Source organism: Artemia sp. Qi Xiang Cuo, chromosome 13 (assembly GCF_049724085.1).
Source record: "Artemia sp. Qi Xiang Cuo chromosome 13, ASM4972408v1, whole genome shotgun sequence".
Classification (NCBI taxonomy): Eukaryota; Metazoa; Arthropoda; class Branchiopoda; order Anostraca; family Artemiidae; genus Artemia; species Artemia sp. Qi Xiang Cuo.
Window position 1 is genome coordinate 65,766,761 of NC_142806.1, and position 18,071 is coordinate 65,784,831.

Genomic DNA, 18,071 nt, shown 5'->3' on the forward strand with positions numbered 1-18,071 from the left:
ACTCTTGCATTTCACGAATGAAATTCAAAATCAACTTTGAAAAATTAAGAGAATGTAACTGTGACAAGGTAAAGCACAACAAGACACAACTGAAATATTTCAACTCTTGCATTTAACGACAGAAATTCAAAATGAACTTTGAAAAATCAAGAGAATGTAACTGTAACAAGGTAAACCACAATAAAACACTACTGAAATATTCCAACTCTTGTATTTCAACGAAAGAAATCCAAATTGAACTTTGAAAAATCAAGAGAATATAACTGTGACAAGGTAAAGCACAACCAGACACTACTGAAATATTCCAACTCTTGCATTTCAATGAAAGAAAATCAAAATGAACTTTGAAAAATTAAGAGAATGTAACTGGTACAAGGTAAACCACGACAGAACACTACTGAATTTAAGTTTGTTTCATCTGATTCGAAGACATTTAAAAAAAAGTTGAAAAAAATATATCATGTTAAAAAAAAGGGGGGGGGGCAAAAAGTTGGAGGGAGGGGTCGCCCCTCGAGTCTGGGGATAAGGGACCTTTGGGGAGTTTATGTCTCTGCTGGTTAGGGAAGTTGGTGCTTATGATCCTTGATGGTTCGTACTCACATAGGACCAGCTCACCTTCACCACGGAGACCAGCTCACCTTCACCACGGTCCAGGTTCGTCATTTCAAAATTACTCGAACACATAGTGTTCAAAACCCAGGAAACTTTGCCAATGGAAGAGCCATCTACTAGCGATACTTTATTAGTGCAGAGAATTTGCCTTCAGTTGTAAGTAAATTTTTTTTAAAATTGGTATATTTTTTTCCTGCAGAATGCTATATTTTATGTCTTAGAAAAAAAGCTATTCAAGAGCTATTTTAAAAGATTTGGTAATTGTCTGTTACCTAATATATCTCTCAGTTTATGCTACCACACTCTTCAAAATCAATTGGCACCATCTATCAAGAGTTACAGATTAGACCAAAACTTCATGTAGATAACCCTTTGCCCACGTTTGCCATAAATTTCCTGCTCAAGTTCGCCAGGCTAAGGTATGGCGAACCATGGCTGGTGAACCTGGGCTGGTGAGCTTTCATTTGGTTTTCATTGTAGTATTTTGTTATGTGTTGTTGTACTATTCTGTATTTTACTAGTTCTGTATTTTTCAGAAATATTGTGTATTTGACTAGTAATATTCTGTGTTTTACTAGCCTATCTAAATGAAGAGTTGTTACTGGCAATAATAATAGGATAAAAACAATTGGATCGAGTCAATTTGCATGCCCAGAAGTTGCGACATTGATTCGAAATTTAAGAGTTTGTTATGTTGATGTAACATTCGACAAAGAATATTGAGACGAAACGTATTACCTTGAGGTTACTACGTAAAAAAGACCTCTTAAAATTTTATTTGATCTTTCAAGCTCAGAACACATTATATTTCTGTTAAAAACAAACTGGGCAATCCAACTAACATATTCTAAAGTTTGAAGTAGTCAATGTTGTTTCCTTGCCAAAATAAGTAGGTTATACATCATGACAAAAGACAAGGCTAAAAACTTTGAAAAATTTAAGACTGGACATGTAGGGTAAACTTCTTCTGCAAAAATCTTCAATGTTACATCAAACATATTGGTGCACTATTCTGTATTTTATTAACAGTATATTTTCTTTTGTTTTCAGACATCATGCGACCGCCAAAGCCTGCTACAAAAAGGAAAAAAGGTACGACTGAACCAGAACTGCTTCATGAAGCTGTGCTAGAAGTCATTGAGAAGCAAGTTCCAAAGGCAACAGCTTCGAGAAAATACCAGATTCCTCGTGCAACCTTACGAGATTATTTGAAAAGAATCAGCAAGAACGGCCTGGAGGTTAGAAGTTTGCCTCTCTCTCTTTTTTTCACCACGATACGCCAATCGTAAAATTTTTACGGACGAACAAGAACGGGCTCTTGTCAAATACCTGCAAATAATATGCCATATGCATTATGGACTATCACCCCTTGAGGTACGTCAACTTTGTAACAAATACGCCACGTCGAAACAGCTTAAAATTACAGTTTAATGGACTTGTGGTGAAAAAAATCAAGCTGCGGGAGAGGATTGGTATCGGGGATTTATGTAGCGACACCTCGAGCTTACAGTCTGACAGGCAGAACCTACCAGTCTGGAAAGGGCTACTGCCTTCAACCGCTTTACAGTTCAGCAGTTCTTTAACAATCTTCGGACTCTATACGATCGTCACTGCTTTAGCCCAGAAAATATTTGGAACGTCAATGAGACAGGATTATCGACTGTTGGGCCAAAGGCAAGTCAGAAAGGTAACGTCTGGCGAAAGAGGGCAGAATATCACGCTTTGTATCTGTGTTAGCGCTATTGGAAATACAGTTCCTCCAATGATGATTTTTCCCAGAAAAACGTGCCCTGATATCCTACTAAAGGGAGCTCCACCAGGGACCATTGGATTCGGAAATAAAAAAGCTTCTGGAATGATGACGACCGAGCTCTTTGTCATTTGGCTGAACCACTTTATTAGTCATGTAAAACCAACAAAATCAAAACCAGTTCTTCTTATTTTGGACAATCATATTACCAGATATTCTAGCGATCTGCTTGAGCTGGCTAAGGAGAACGGTGTTAATATTTTAACCATGCCCCCACATACGACTCATAAATTGCAGTCTCTGGATCGCTCTGTTATGTTTCCGATTAAGGCATACTACAATCGAGAAGCCGCAGTTTTTATGGGCAGAAACAAATGCGAAACCATAGCTATTGCTAATATCGCAAAGATTCTTGGCTAATCTTACTTCAAGGCTGTTACTCAAGAAAGCATAATCAGCGGGTTCCGCTGCACAGGAATTTATCGATTCAACCCGGAAATTTTTCAAGACCAGGAATACCTAAGTTCATCCGTTTCCGATAGACCAGAAGTATCGCCACTGGCCCCTTTCAGCTCAGAAGGTAACTCTGCGTGATATTCAGAAGCACCATGTGCAAGTGAACCACCCCTGAGAAACTTGAGTCCAGAACAGCTGCCTGCTACAATGTCTGGTTCTGTTAACGATAGCTATTCAGAAATTATAGATCTTTTCCCATTGCTGAAAGGATTCCCCAGGAAGCAAAAAAGAAGAACTGCAAATAGAAAGAAAACAGAAATCCTAACAGATACACCAGTAAAAGAAAGAATTCAGCAAGAGGTGTAAAAGAAAAATAAGAAACAAAAAGTGCTAGAAATGAAGAAACTAAGCATGACAGTTGCAAAGCAATATAAATTTCCAAAAAGGAAGCTTTTTTGCGAAGCATTTGAGTATAAAAGCAGCTCTGAAGATTTTGTAGTTGATTATGATTGTTGCAGTGACGAGAGTCTGAATGTTGGCGATGTCGAGACTGAAACTGAAATATCTAGAGAGATTACAGTCGGTGATTTCATTCTCACTGGAATCGATGTGAAAAGAAGCGGGAAAACATACTATGTTGCGTCGGTGTTAGAAATCAATGGTGATTATCTTGATGTCAAATTTCTCAAAAAGGTTGAACCAGACAAGTTTGTTTATACAGATGAACAGGCTTTTGTAGAGAGACAATCAGTGGAAATTAAACTTGATCAACCCGTCTCATGCGGAGGGACTAAAAGGCAATCAGAAAAGCTGACATTTGGTGTCGATCTTTCCGCATACAAAATAAAATGATCAGACAAATGTAATATGAGTTACCTGTATTAAATATTCTTATACCAAGAGCTGATGAGTATTAGATATATTCTTAAATAAGAATGGCTCTTCATATCTTTTTAAAAGTTGTTTTCAATGCTTGGCGAACCAGAAACCGGGGATAGCGAAGCTGTACTGGGGTCGTACAGGCTCGCCATATCTGACCAAGGTCATTGTTCTTTGAATTATGGCTATAACTGATAGGCTAAATAAAATATCAAAATTTTGCTTGATGTCCTGAATGTGTAGGTACATTTTGGTGGGAAAAAGTTTACTGTAGGTTGACAAGCATAGTAGAAAAAAATTATTTTCTAAAAAAGTGATGAACGTGGGCGGGTCTCCCCTACACCTTACTACTTGATTTGCAAGGATTTCTAAGGTTTGTTCTGAATTTCATTATTAAAATTTTTTTCTTACCATCTACATCTCTCTTAGTATCAACTTTTTAGTATACTAAAACGTTAGAACCTATTTTAAATTGACAACACTGTTCAAACATCACTTGTGTATTATACAGTACACAATCAACCCATCTCCCCCAAAAAATATTTTATTCAGAGATTTCATGTTAAAAAGTTATCCAATCACTAATTAGAATCAATCACACTCCTATTATTCAAAACATTATTAATATCGTTCATAGTGTCCAATTTGCGAATTCCTTATCCCTTTTTGCAAAAATGTCAATCAAAACAATTCCTAAATACGCAATTTGACAATCTCTAGTTTTCGATTAAAAAAAAAACAGCAGGGAATCCCCCCTCGTAATTGCTATCACTTTAACCCTTTTTCTCCATCGTCAAGTACATGCTCTGGAAAGGTGCCATGGAACGTAAACCCTTAGAATAGCATAGGAAGGAACATAAACCCTTAGAATAGCATGGGAGGGAACATAAGCCCTTAGAATAGCATGGGAGGGAATATAAGCCCTTTGAATAGCATTGGAGGGAACATAAACCCTTCGAATAGCATGTGAGGGAACATTAACTCTTATAATAGCATGGGAGGGAACATAACCCTTAAAATAGCCTGGGAGGTAATATAAACCCTTAGAATAACATGGGAGGGAACATAAGCCCTTATAAAAGCATGGGAGGGAGCATAATCCACCCAAATCCATAAGTACATGCTCTGGAAAGACACCAAGGAACATAAGGCGAGCAAATCCATAAGTACATGCTCTGGAAATGTTTTTCCTATATGTCTCGGCAAATAGCATGGCAATTAATATATGTCTAAGCAAAATGGTAGGTACTACTCTACTGGGGCATAACTTAAAACACTTGTTCCCGGGCTCTGGGGGTTTGTGCTAACCTCGAAGATTTTATTATTTGATGTTTGAACTATTGTTAACAAAATAGCTATCTCAAAATTTTTATTGGATGGGTTTTGGGAAACAAGGGCGTGGAGGGGGGGGGGGGGCTAATTGGCCTTCAATCTCTGTTGACTCTATAAAAGTGAACTAGAACTTTCAATTTTAAATCAAATGAGCCCTCTCTGAAGTTTATACGATCATTCCTTCTAGAAGAACCACATATGCCCCCGGGTGTAACTTACAGCGCCTGTCCCCGGACCCTGGGGGGTTGTGTCAACGCAGAAGTCTAACCATATGGTGTTTGAATTATTCTTTATCTTAGTTGATTTTATTTATGCATTAAATTTTTTGTTTGATGCATTTGGGGGGAGGGAGGGAGGGGAGGGGCTAGTTGCCCTCCGATATCTTTTGACTCTTCAAAAGGGAACTAACAGTTACACTTTTCAAACAAATGAGCCCTCTTTGAAGTTTATACGACCATCCCTTCCATAGGAACCATAAATGCCCCCAGGGCGTAACTTACAACGCCTGTCCGCAGGCCCTGGGGATTTTGTTGACCCCAGAGTTTTTGTTATCTAACCTTTTAACTATTTTTAACAAAAGGGCTATCTCAAAATTTTTATTTGATGCACTTGGGTAAAAATGGCGTGGAGGGTGGTTGCCCTCCGATCCCTTTTGACTCTTAAAAAGTGATCTAGAGCTTTCACTTTCCAAACAAGTGAGCCCTCTCTAAAGTTTATACGAGCATCTCTTCCATAAGAACCATATATACCCTCAGGGCATAACTTACAACACCTGTCCCTGGACCCTGGAGGGATGTGTCGAAACAGAAAATTTTGTTATCTGACCCTTGAACTATTATTAACATTCTAAATGATTTTTTTTGGTAATCACCAGTTTTCTTCTCAATGTCTATGAACATACAGTCAGCAACACGATCAAACGGACAGCAGACTTTTCAATAATGGAAATTTTTTCTATAGTAAGATGAAATCTTAGTACTTTAAAGCATACAGCATACCATAATGCTATTATCTAATTGCATAGAACAATTTTAGAGTAAAATCAAGCCTATGGCCCAAAGTTTTTTCAAAGAATTCCATTTAAAAAATCTCCTAATGAGATGTATTACAAGCAAAATTTATAATAAATTTATCAATTTCAAGCTAAAATTTGTTAATGATACATAATCCTATGTAAAATCAATTAAGTTGTAGTTCTAATAGAATAGTATATACAGTTTATACATGCTTTTGTGTCTAAATGAATTTTTTTTGGTAATCATCAGTTTTTTTCTCAATGTCTATAAACACACAGTCAGTAACACGATCAAACGGACAGCAGACTTTTCAACAATCGAAATTTTTTCTTTAGCAAGATGACATCTTGGTACTTTAAAGCACACAGCATACCATATTGCTGTATGCTTTATATACTCCTTCTTTATTTTATCTGAAGGCTCGTGGAGATTTACATAATTTCGGCATGATGTTCTCTTTTTGAGGCATATACGACCCCTTCCCTCGCCAAACACATGACCCACCACCCCTCCTCGATAATAGCTGCTGCACTCTTATATAATTTTCTTCGTTATTTTTATTTGTCTGCATTTCCATATGGCTGCTCTGCTCAATTTTAAATGTGGGGATGATTTCCCAGGGTGGAATTTTTCTTTAAATTTTTTTAATGTAAAACTGAATATGATATCTTATTTTTATTTATATAGAATAATTTTTAAAACACACGGTCAGAAAACTTGTCAATAATTCTTTTCACAGTTATTATCGATTTCAGAATGTCTGACTTGATTAGAAATTTACATCAGAATAATAATTTAATATGTAATAGATTGTTAATTTATTTTTCACTATCTTATACATTTTATGTAATTCATTCTCTGTTATTCGTACTTGTTTTCGTTCACTCCAAACTACAAAGCGATTTTTACAGCAAACATTTTATATGTAAATGATTCAAACCATGATTAATGGGAGATATGATTTATTTTTAGTCTTTTTCTACTGTTTATACCCATGATTCTTAACACTTGGCGAAGGCCCCACTGGTGATAAGTGAGAATATTTTGGTCGGACGTGGGCAAAACGTGGAACTTTCGACTGACTTTAGATTAGAGGCTTAATTTTGAAAAAAATTGCCTTAATGACGCCACATTCAAATGCATTTAAAGAGAAACGAAATAATGGAAAAACTGTTTATAATAACGCCACTTTATGATGACTATTGCCTTAATGACGCAACATTCAAATACATTTAACGAGAAAAGGAATAAAAGAAAAACTGTTTAATGTATAGGTTTGACCAAACTTATGAGACTGAAATGAAAAACCAGATTTGTATAATGAATTTGTCTCGGGTTAGTTTTTGTGGACTCATCAGATATTTCTAAAGCAAAATCTAAGGTCATATTTTTTCTTTATTTATTCAGAATAATTTTTAAAACACGGTGCAAAAGCTTATAAATAGTTCTTTTCACCGTTAATATCGATTTCAGAATGTCTGACTTGATTAAGATGAAAAAAAACCAGAAAATTTTAATTAAACACATATAGTTTTCTTTAAACATAATTTAAATACTATAAAACCCGATAGTTTGAAATAGTTTGCATCTGTTAACAGCCTGTATATATATATATATATATATATATATATATATATATATATATATATATATATATATATATATATATATATATATATGAGTAACTATATATAAGTAACTATATATATATATGAGGACACCAGAGTAACTCTTGAGTTACTCTGATGTCCTCACTGAAGTAACTCTATATTAGCATCTTTTCCCTACGTGGATTAGTTTGCGCCGATTGGACTTTTTTTTTTTTTTGTTTGTTTTTTTTTTTTTTGTGGTGGTTTTATTGGTTTTTAGTTTTTTCTTGTTTTTTTTTTTTTTTTTAATCTTGTTATTCTTGTCTTTTTTTCGTGCTGAAGACGCCTTGTTTGTATACAGGCAAAATATCTGCGTTGTTTTGTTTTTGTCGTTTTCTTTTCTTTCCACTGGCCGCGGTCTCGTTTGTTTGTTTTTTTTAGAGATTTTTCTCTTTGTTGGTTATATATATATATATATATATATATATATATATATATATATATATATATATATATATATATATATATATATATATATATATATATATATATATATATATATATATATATATATATATATATATATATATATATATATATATATATATATATATATATATATATATATATATATATATATATATATATATATACATATATATATATATATATATATATATATATATATATATATATATATATATATATATATATATATATATATATATATATATATATATATATATATATATATATATATATATATATATTTGAGATATACCTTGACTGTCAAAAGATGTGGCGCCAAATTCCTGGGTATCGCATTGAAGTTTACAAGATGCTGAAAACTCAGGAAAACTACCCAAAGCAATATCTTTACGTTTTGTGGCCAGACATCGCTGTGCCTGGTTTTCCAACTATAGATTTCATTGCACATTTTTGTTCATCTTTACGTCAAAAAGTTTTTTCCATGGCTTTTGCTTCAGCAGTTTGTATTCATACTTCATTTCACACTATCTATACATCAACGAATATTTACGGTTCGATCGTCAATTACGTTGAATGAAACTAGAGCAAAACACGAGTTCAATATTTTAATACGTTTATGAAACTCTTCAGAGAGAAAGTGACGTCCTAAAATAAGGCAAACCAACTCATTTGGAATTTGTAGGGGTGACAATGCTATTCGACCATACAAGCAGCAATCTCCAAATTAATTACCTTTGTTTCCTACTCTTTCTTTGGGAAAATGGAGGGCTCCACAGTGAATACAAACAATGTTGAAGGATCCCAATGACTCATATGTAACGCTTACTGAGTTGATGGCATCATAAGATTTCTTTTTTTCTTTTTCAAGGTTTTTGAATTGTTGTAATCCATTGTTAGGTATAGGTTGTTCATTTTTCCTCTACGCATTATTATTATTATTATTATTTATTTCTAACCCACACTGTACAGAGGTACAATACGTGGAGTATCACGAGGAAAAACACATAAAATTAAACACAAATCAATATATAAATCAAAGATTACCAGTTACAGAGTAACACATAAAAATTTAAAAGAAACTAAAACAAAATAGAAATAACATGAAAGGAGGGGGAAAAGAAGAAGAGAGAAAAAAAGAACTCACAACTTGCAGAATCTAATAAGCAGTAATATACACAAATATGGACACAAGCTGTAATTATTATTATCATTATTTGATTTTTACTCACTCTTTACATTGCTAAAAAATGTAGTTATGAAAAAAAGCAAGTAAGAAACCGCTTCAAACGCCTTTTGTAAATAGATTAATTACACTTGGTATTTTATACTGAGCCATGTTTCTTTGTAATGTTTCATTCGTCATAGATAAAATTCCGGCAAACCTGATTTCAATTACTTTGTTTTGTTGCGCTGAAAGCAACAAAACGTAATCCTACTGGTTTTTATTCTGTCGTATATCACTATAAGTGGATTTGACCTAATGGAAAATAAAACTTCTTTTAAAATTTTCAGGTATTTTTCTAGTATAAAGTGAAAAATTTATTTTTGATGAAACACCATTAATATTTTTGCGGTTTATATATATCTTGTCAATCATTTGTTTCTTGTGTTTTTTTTCCTGCATCATAGACACTTAAAACGATACAACCACTACTAAAGCAAATATGATGTATGTATTCTTTTCGAATGTATTCATAAATATGACGTCATTTACATAATTATTTGTGCCAAAATTATGGCTGTTAACGAATTTTCTCAGACTTCTAACTTATCTAGATCGTTTTTTATACAAGAATATCCCAAGATACCAATTTTTAAAAAAAAAAAATATAGAGCCGTTTTCGAGAAATAGAATATATACCTTTTTTTTTTCCCCATTTTCATTTTTGATTCTAATCATCGCATGTCTTGTAACCCCATTCGCTGCCGCTTATCTTTTGGACAAATCAATGCGATAAAATATTAATATAGTGCATAATTAAAAAAATATATATAATTGAGAGGTCAAATTATATTAGTTCTAGTCCGTGGAGACCAAAAATTACGTCAGAATTAGAAAATTCCATCGCTTAGTACTCCATTTCCACACAAGCAAGGTCAGAGGAAGATGAAAAATCAGTATCTTAACTCTTGCAGTATTTGATGGATAGAAAGGTCGTTTCCTATTAATTAAAGTCTGGGGACACCAAAAATTACGTAAGAATTGAAAAATTCCATCACGTAATTGCATGATTGAAATACAAATAGGTAAATAGATTAATAAGTGATAATCATTTTCAGTTTTAATGTGATTTTCGATATCCTAGGACTTAAATTATAGGAAATGATCTTTCAATCCAAGAAATTTTGCAGAACTTTAAATTTGTAATGCCCACCATTTCTCTGGCGCATTTCTGCATGTCCCATTTTGGTAATGTTATTAAGCTAATTTTCCTAATTATTTTGGTATCAAAAACATTTCTATTGCTCAAAATGAAAAGTGTTTGGCCTTTTTTCTTAGTTTTACTGGACAGCTTTTGTTTTTCCCGAGTACATATAATGACCAATCCGATAAAAGAACCCATTAGCAGATACCCGCTGGAATGAAAATCGTTGGTAGAGCCATTTTTCTACGGATGGTTTTCTCTAAACACTGCCAAAAGAAAAATCAGCATCCAAAAAAATTTCCAAATAAATCCATGTAAATACTTTGTCTTGGGAGCCTCTTTCGATGTCAAACAACTAAACTAGGAAATTATGTTTAATAATTTAAAGGATATACCAGGATATTCACGAAAAAGAGGAAGATAAACAATGTAAAAAAAATAAATTGAAATATACAGAGTTGTTTTTGTCAGCGTTCAAGTTTTCGATTAGTTAAAAAAACGAGCAAATGTATTCCCCAAGATGAACGAATCAATTACTATCTAAATAAATTATTTAGTAGAGTACAAGGAAAGAAAATTCGCAGGCAACCTTTAGGGTTAATTTGGAAGTGTTGTTGCTAGCCTTTGCCATGGTAAGTCCATCAAGCTAAATTTTTTTTAAAAGAACCTAAAAGACTCACATCTAGGATACATGGTGATCCAGTAGCAAAATTTTCAATCAGATAAACATAATAAAATTAAATAAGACAATAATATAAATAACAATACTCAATGGCCTGTAACTTAATTGAAAAAAAAGATAATAGTTAAAATACAAAATCGTAGATATATTTCAAAACATATTTTTGTAATGAATAACCAAGAAAAAGATTCCCTTCCAAGAACACAAAGCAATCTATTGCACTTCAAACGCAATTATGACTAAAAAAGTCAGTGGCACAATCAGAGGAAGGGTACAATTAAAACAGACCAGGAGAAGGAATAGTTTAGGGTTGAGAAAGCTTAAAAATAAGTGAAATATTTAGAAGGGTTTTTCTAGTTCGGTGCCTATGAGTGTATATTTTAAAAAGCCCCAATTAAACTGGTGTCTCAGTTATGGACCTCAAAAACACATACTCTTATATAATACAGAGGTTTAATTTTGCTTATTTTTCTCCAGGAAAAACCATCAATTCAATTTTTGAATCCAGCTGCAAAACGGTTTGAATTTGAATACTTTGATTAATTTACACAGTTTAATGCATTTCAAATGTTTTACAGAGGCATTACCTTGAATTCATTAGCTGCTGCATGAACTATGAGTAACTAAGGTGCCTTTTTAAATTATTTAGTCTAATACATTCTTATAAATATTTACTTAAGCAGGTGATATTAATCTTATATGCTTGAGAATTGTCTAATTTTTGTTACTTTTTTTGAAGATAGATTTATACAATTTACTTCATCTTACAGAGATTTTGTTCATTACTGTCAAAATATTCCCACAGAGATGGTGATTTACTGTAAAATAAAACACACCTTTCTGTGTTTATTTGGGATGAATGTTTTTATTCAGGGAAATAAAATAGTCAAAATTTACTTACTATTTGCCATTGTAAGTTTGCATCGCTATTCTTGGATAATGATAACAAAATGTTAAGAAAGCTAAACACAAAGATCGATTGCAAAGTGCTACAACTTTTTGAAATTTCAACAAATAGCTGGTTTTCTCTATTTTTATTAATTACTATTTCTATAACCTTTTTGTTCTTTTCATCCTTTTTCTCTAGCGTTCTTATTCTCTTCATCTTTTTTTAGCATTAAAGATGTAAATTTTGGATAAATTTTTGGATGCTTGCAATAACTAATAATAATTCTTTCGAAACCGCAGATTCTTTAGTTTCTGTACAAATTGCCTATTCAAGAAAATATTTTATTGCAAACTAAACATTTGGGTATTTTTATTATGATGCAATATTTCTTTTTCTAATTGATAAGTTTTCATGCACAAGAACTGCTATGGAAATAAGTTCAATTTCACCTCTATATATCTGACCCTTTCAGACCCTGGTCTTGATTTTTATTCAAAAAAGGGTTCAAAAGTCTTTTTATACCTCATATTGGCCATGTCCCTCCATAAGTTATGTTAGTACAAATAAAAAGAATGCCTTTTCAAAACCTCTAATAGAAAAGGATGAATATAGAAAACGATTAAAAAAATAAGGAGAACAGATTAGAGAGACTGAGAGTAAGTCAGAGAAAAAGAGAGAAAGAAAGACAATTATTAAAATTAACCCTGGTCTTGATTTTTATTCAAAATAGGGTTCAAAAGTCTTTTTATACCTCATATTGGCCATGTCCCTACATAAGTTATGTTAGTACAAATAAAAAGAATGCCTTTTCAAAACCTATAATAGAAAAGGATGAATATAGAAAACGATTATTAAAATAAGGAGAACAGATTAGAGAGACTGAGAGAAAGAAAGAGAAAAAGAGAGAAACAAAAGAAAATTTATAAGAAAAAAATTTTTTCTTCTTTTTTTTATACGGGGAGTTCAAAGGTCTTTTCATACCTCTCCTTGAACATGCCCCTAGATTATACAAATTTCATATCTGTTTATATAAAAATACTATTCTGTAAGAGGTTTTTATTGTAAACTATAAACTAGGATGCCCTTTCCTATAATGGGTTGACGTATGACGGTTCAGATTCGATTTATCACAAAATTCTCTCTCGCGTGTATGTACTCTTTGGTGACAATACAAACTGCTTGATTGACTAAAACACTTTATGCACGAATCACACTTAAACAGTTGCTAACGCGTATGCACTCTTTGGTGAAGATTCAAACTGCTTGATCGAGTAAAACGCTTTTTGCAAAAATCACATTTAAACGGTTTCTCACCTGTATGCAATCTGTGATGGTTGTTCAAATGGTTTGATTGAGTAAAACACTTTTTGCACAAATCACATTTAAAAGGTTTATCACCTGTATGCAGTCTTTGATGTTCTTTCAAACTGCCCATTTGAGCAAAGCTCTTCTGGCATATAACACATATAAACAGTTTTTCTCCCGTATGAACTCTTCGATGAAGTTTCAAACTGCTGGATTGAGTAAAACACTTTTTGCAAAAATCACATTTATACGGTTTTTCTCCCGTATGAACTCTTTGATGTTCTTCCAATTTTGAATGGAAAGGAAATCGTTTATGGCATATATTGCAATCATAGTCTTTTCTGAACTGTTTCTTATGCAAGTCAATATCAGAATTTGAAGCTTCCATAAGTGCATTGATATTACTTGATGATGTATCTGCAACTTCTACAATAATATAAAATAAAGGGGATGAAAATCCTAATACTTTATCATAAAACACTCTCAATCATATATCCTAAAGTAGTGATACTCACAAAAAAAAAATCAAAAAAGAATCTGACAAATTAAGAAAAAATAATTAATAGCCAAACGAGAGGCTTGAAAAGATTAAAGCCTATTGCTGTAAACATTATAAAAACTAAAGCGCAGAGAATATGTTGCCCAGCGGCGACTAGAGTACCAGACCTTGCCAATCCAGTAATTGTCAATCCCCAGCCATCTTATGCTGTTGTTCTCAAAATACCAAAATATTTCGAGAACCCAAATGCTTGTAAGCAGTTTTTGGACAGCATTTTCCCCGACTCAGCGGAAATCAGTGAGTTAAGAAAGTTGAAACAGGAATGGAAACTGTATGTCAAATCTAAATCATCTGCTGAGAAGATTGTTGAAAAAATAAAAGCTAGTAAGCATGAGGTTGCTGTCATGCTTAAAGAGAAACTATTTATTGCTCTCCTGAAACAGGTTTCGCCAAAAAGGATTCATATTGATGTAGAATCCCTTGTTCCAAATGCATAAAGGGCAATTGAAATCGGTAACTATGAACGTTCTAAAGTGTTTATAAGCTGTATTTCAGGACCAGGAGGGATCTTTAAGATTTTCTTGAAACATGAGTTCGGATACACCGGCACGCGACAGGCTTATATATATGAATTCTCACTGTCACTTGTCTTCAAACCGCACATAATTTGAGCCTTGTCTTGATGTCATGACGCCAAAAAAATGCTTTTTTTGGCACTTCTGTTTTTTCCAAACTTTATGAAGGTTTCCTCTGTGACTGGCTTAAGGATAAAATTTGTCCGCGTATTGACACCCGGCAGTTTGGTAACTTAAAGAAAACTTCCAGCACCCATTACCTTGTGCACTTAATGCATACCATCGTAAGTAACCTTGATAAACCAAATGTCTGGCTGAACCTTGTCTTGGTTGATTTCCAAAAAGCTTTTGACCTGGTTGACCACACAATCCTAATTCGTTCACAACTGGTTAACTTTAAACTTGATCCTCTGTTAGTAAATATTGTTATCTCGTTTCTTTCAAATAGATCCCAAATTGTTAAATACAAAAATATTTTCTCTAACCGCCTCCCTATATATTGTGGAATTCCTCAAGGAACCTTACTGGGACCACTTTTATTTCTAGTCATGATTAACGATATTGGTAAGGACTTCCCCCAAAGGTGGAAATACGTGGATGACTTGACGATCCTCGAAGTATGTCACAGGAATATTAAAGGTGACCCCCTTGAAATTCTAACCCACATTTCGGATGAAGCTAAGAACCTAAATATGAAAATAAATTCCACTAAATCAAACATAATGACAATAAATTTCTTGAAATCTATTCCCGCCTTCCTTGACCCTATCCCCCCAGATATTTTTGTGTCTTCCTTTAAATTACTTGGTGTTACAATTTCCTCTAATTTAAAGTGGGATATCCACGTGAAAGATATTGTCCGTAGAGCTAATGCGTCCATGTCTCTCCTTAAGCTCTTGAATAAATTTAACGTCCCCCCATCCCATTCTTTAAGGATTTATACTTCCTTTGTTCGCCCGCATCTTGAATATGCTTTTCCAGTTTGGCATCGTGGCATCTCCTGTGATGAATCCAATAAAATTGAATCTTTTCAGAAAAGAGCCCTAAGAATAATTTTTAAAGAAACTTTGGTACCATATTCACTCCGTCTAAAGAAGGCCAAGCTGGAAACTCTTGAGCACAGGAGAGGAACGCTGTGCCCCCGTTTTGCAAAAAAATGCAATAATAAACCCTCGCACGGAAAACATTTTCCCCATAAGACAATCCCCATCCAGACACCGCCTGCCACGTACTGTTTCTGAACCTGTCCCTATCTTGTCCCCCATCCGTTGTTTAACCTCCAGGTATGAAAAAACTTTTGTCCCCTTCATTACTGATCAAATAAACCACTAGTTTTTTGTTTTTTTTGTACTGGTGATACCCATGCTGGTGTCCGTTTGGCTCTTCCGTTCCCTCCCCTTTTTATATACTCTCTTTTAAACCTTTTTAACACTATTTTTATCTCATTTTTTTGGGGGTTTTGTTCTAATTTGTGCCTTTTTAACTTTCTTACATTTGACACTTTTTGTTTTTTAGACTAATGAATGGCTTTGCCTTTCTGATATTGTTGTTTTTGGCATTGTTTAGCCAGTTTTTTAGTTGTTGTGATATTTCTATGTCTTTTTTTATTATATGACCCCGAAATGCGAATTCGGCCCTTCGGGGCTTGTGATAGTCATTTTTTGAAATAAATATCTTATCTTATCTAGCCACCACAGGTTCGATACAACCCCCCTGGGAAAAATATAAATTCTTTCTAAAATTTCTGACTTAGCCTATTTATATTGTGTTTGGGGCCAGACATCGCTGTGCCTGGTTTTCCAACTATAGATTTCATTGCACATTTTGTTCATCTTTACCTCAAAAAGTTTTTTTCCACGGCTTTTGCTTAAGCAGTTTGGATTCGCATTAGTTCATTTCATTAAGTTCGTTTTGTTGCGTTGAAAGCAACAAAACGTTGTAAGCCTACTGGTTCATCGTTACGTCAAAAAGTTTTTTTTCATGGCTTTTGCTTAAGTAGTTTGGATTCGCATTAGTTTGGATTCGTACGTCATTTCACACTATCTATACATCAACGACTATTTACGGTTCGATGATCATTTACGTTGAATGAAACTAGAGCAAAACACGAGTTCAAGTTTTGAATACGTTTGTGAAACTCTTCAGAGAGCCAGTGGCGTCCTAAAAAAAGGCAAACCAAATCGTTAGGAAATTAAGGTAGTGATATTGCAATTCGACCATACAAGCAGCAATCTCCAAATGGATTACCTTTGTTTACTACTCTTTCCTTGGGAAAATGGAGGGATCCACAGTGAATACAAACAATGTTGAAGGATCCCAATGACTCATATGTAACGCTTACTGAGTTGATGGCATCATAAGATTTCTTTTTTGTTCTTTTTCAATGTTTTTGAATTGTTGTAATCCATTGTTAGGTAAAGGTTGTTCATTTGTTCTCTAGGCATTATGAAACCGCTTCAAACGCCTTTTGTAAATAGACTAATTACACTTGGTATTTTATACTGAGCCATGTTCCTTTGTAATGTTTCATTCGTCATAGATAGAATTCCGGCAAATCTGAATTCATTAACTTCGTTTTGTTGCGTTGAAAGCAACAAAACGCTGTAAGCCTACTGGTTTTTATTCTGTCGTATCTCACTATAAGTAGATTTAACCTAATGGAAAATAAAACTTCTTTTAAAATTTTTAGGTATTTTTCTAGTTTAAAGTATAAAATTTTAATTTTGATGAAACACCATTAACATTTTTGCTGCTTAAATATATCTTGTCAATCATTTGTTTCTTGTGTTATTTTGCCTGCATCATAGACACTTAAAACGATACAACCACTACTAAAGCAAATATGATGTATGTATACTTTTCGAATGTATTCATAAATATGACGTCATTTACATAATTATTTGTGCCAAAATTAAGGCTGTTAACGAATTTTCTCAGACTTCTAACCTATCTAGGATCGTTTTTTATGCAAGAATATCCCAAGATACCAATTTTCGAAAAAAAAATGTAGAGCCGTTTTCGAGAAATAGAATATATACTTTTTTGTTCCCCAATTTCATTTTTGATTCTAATCATCGCATGTCTTGTAACACCATTCGCTGCCGCTTATCTTTTGGACAATTCAATGTTTGTGTTCCAGTCAATGGGGACTTTCAGTCTCAAGGATTGAAAGGTCGTTTCCTATTATTCCGAGTGTGGAAAAACCGAAAAGGACATCAGAATTGGAAAATTCCAGCTATTAGTACCCCATTTTCACCCAAGGTCAGAGGGGGATGAAATACAAACATCAGAATGTATATTTGTGCAATATTTGGTGGGTGGTCGTATAGTCTAATATTTGGTGGTTGGTCGTATAGGAAAGGTCGTATAGTCTGAGGTGACCGAAAATGACATCAGAACTAGAAAATTCCATCACCTAGTTCCTCATTTTTACCCTAGGCAAGTTCAGAAGGGATAAAAATACCATTTGCGATAAAACAATAATATAGTGCATAATTGAAAAAAACATATAATTGAAAGGTCGAATTCTATTAATTATAGTCTGTGGAGACCAAAAATGACGTCAGAATTAGAAAATTCCATCGCTTAGTACCCCATTTCCACACAAGCAAGGTCAGAGGAAGATGAAAAAT

The 18,071-nt window shown here is 33.6% G+C and overlaps 1 protein-coding gene across 2 annotated transcripts in view; it reads right to left on the reverse strand.

The window, feature by feature from the left end:
- Positions 1-11,403: 11,403 nt before the first annotated feature.
- The window catches only part of LOC148945559 (uncharacterized), a 49,242-nt gene continuing 42,574 nt past the window's right edge, over positions 11,404-18,071 (reverse strand). For both annotated transcript variants that reach the window (XM_089098706.1, XM_089098707.1), the window contains exon 6: positions 11,404-13,791. In XM_089098706.1, coding sequence (XP_088954832.1) covers positions 13,286-13,791 — 506 coding nt within the window. In that variant the 3' untranslated portion in view covers positions 11,404-13,285. The remainder of the gene's footprint in view (positions 13,792-18,071) is intronic.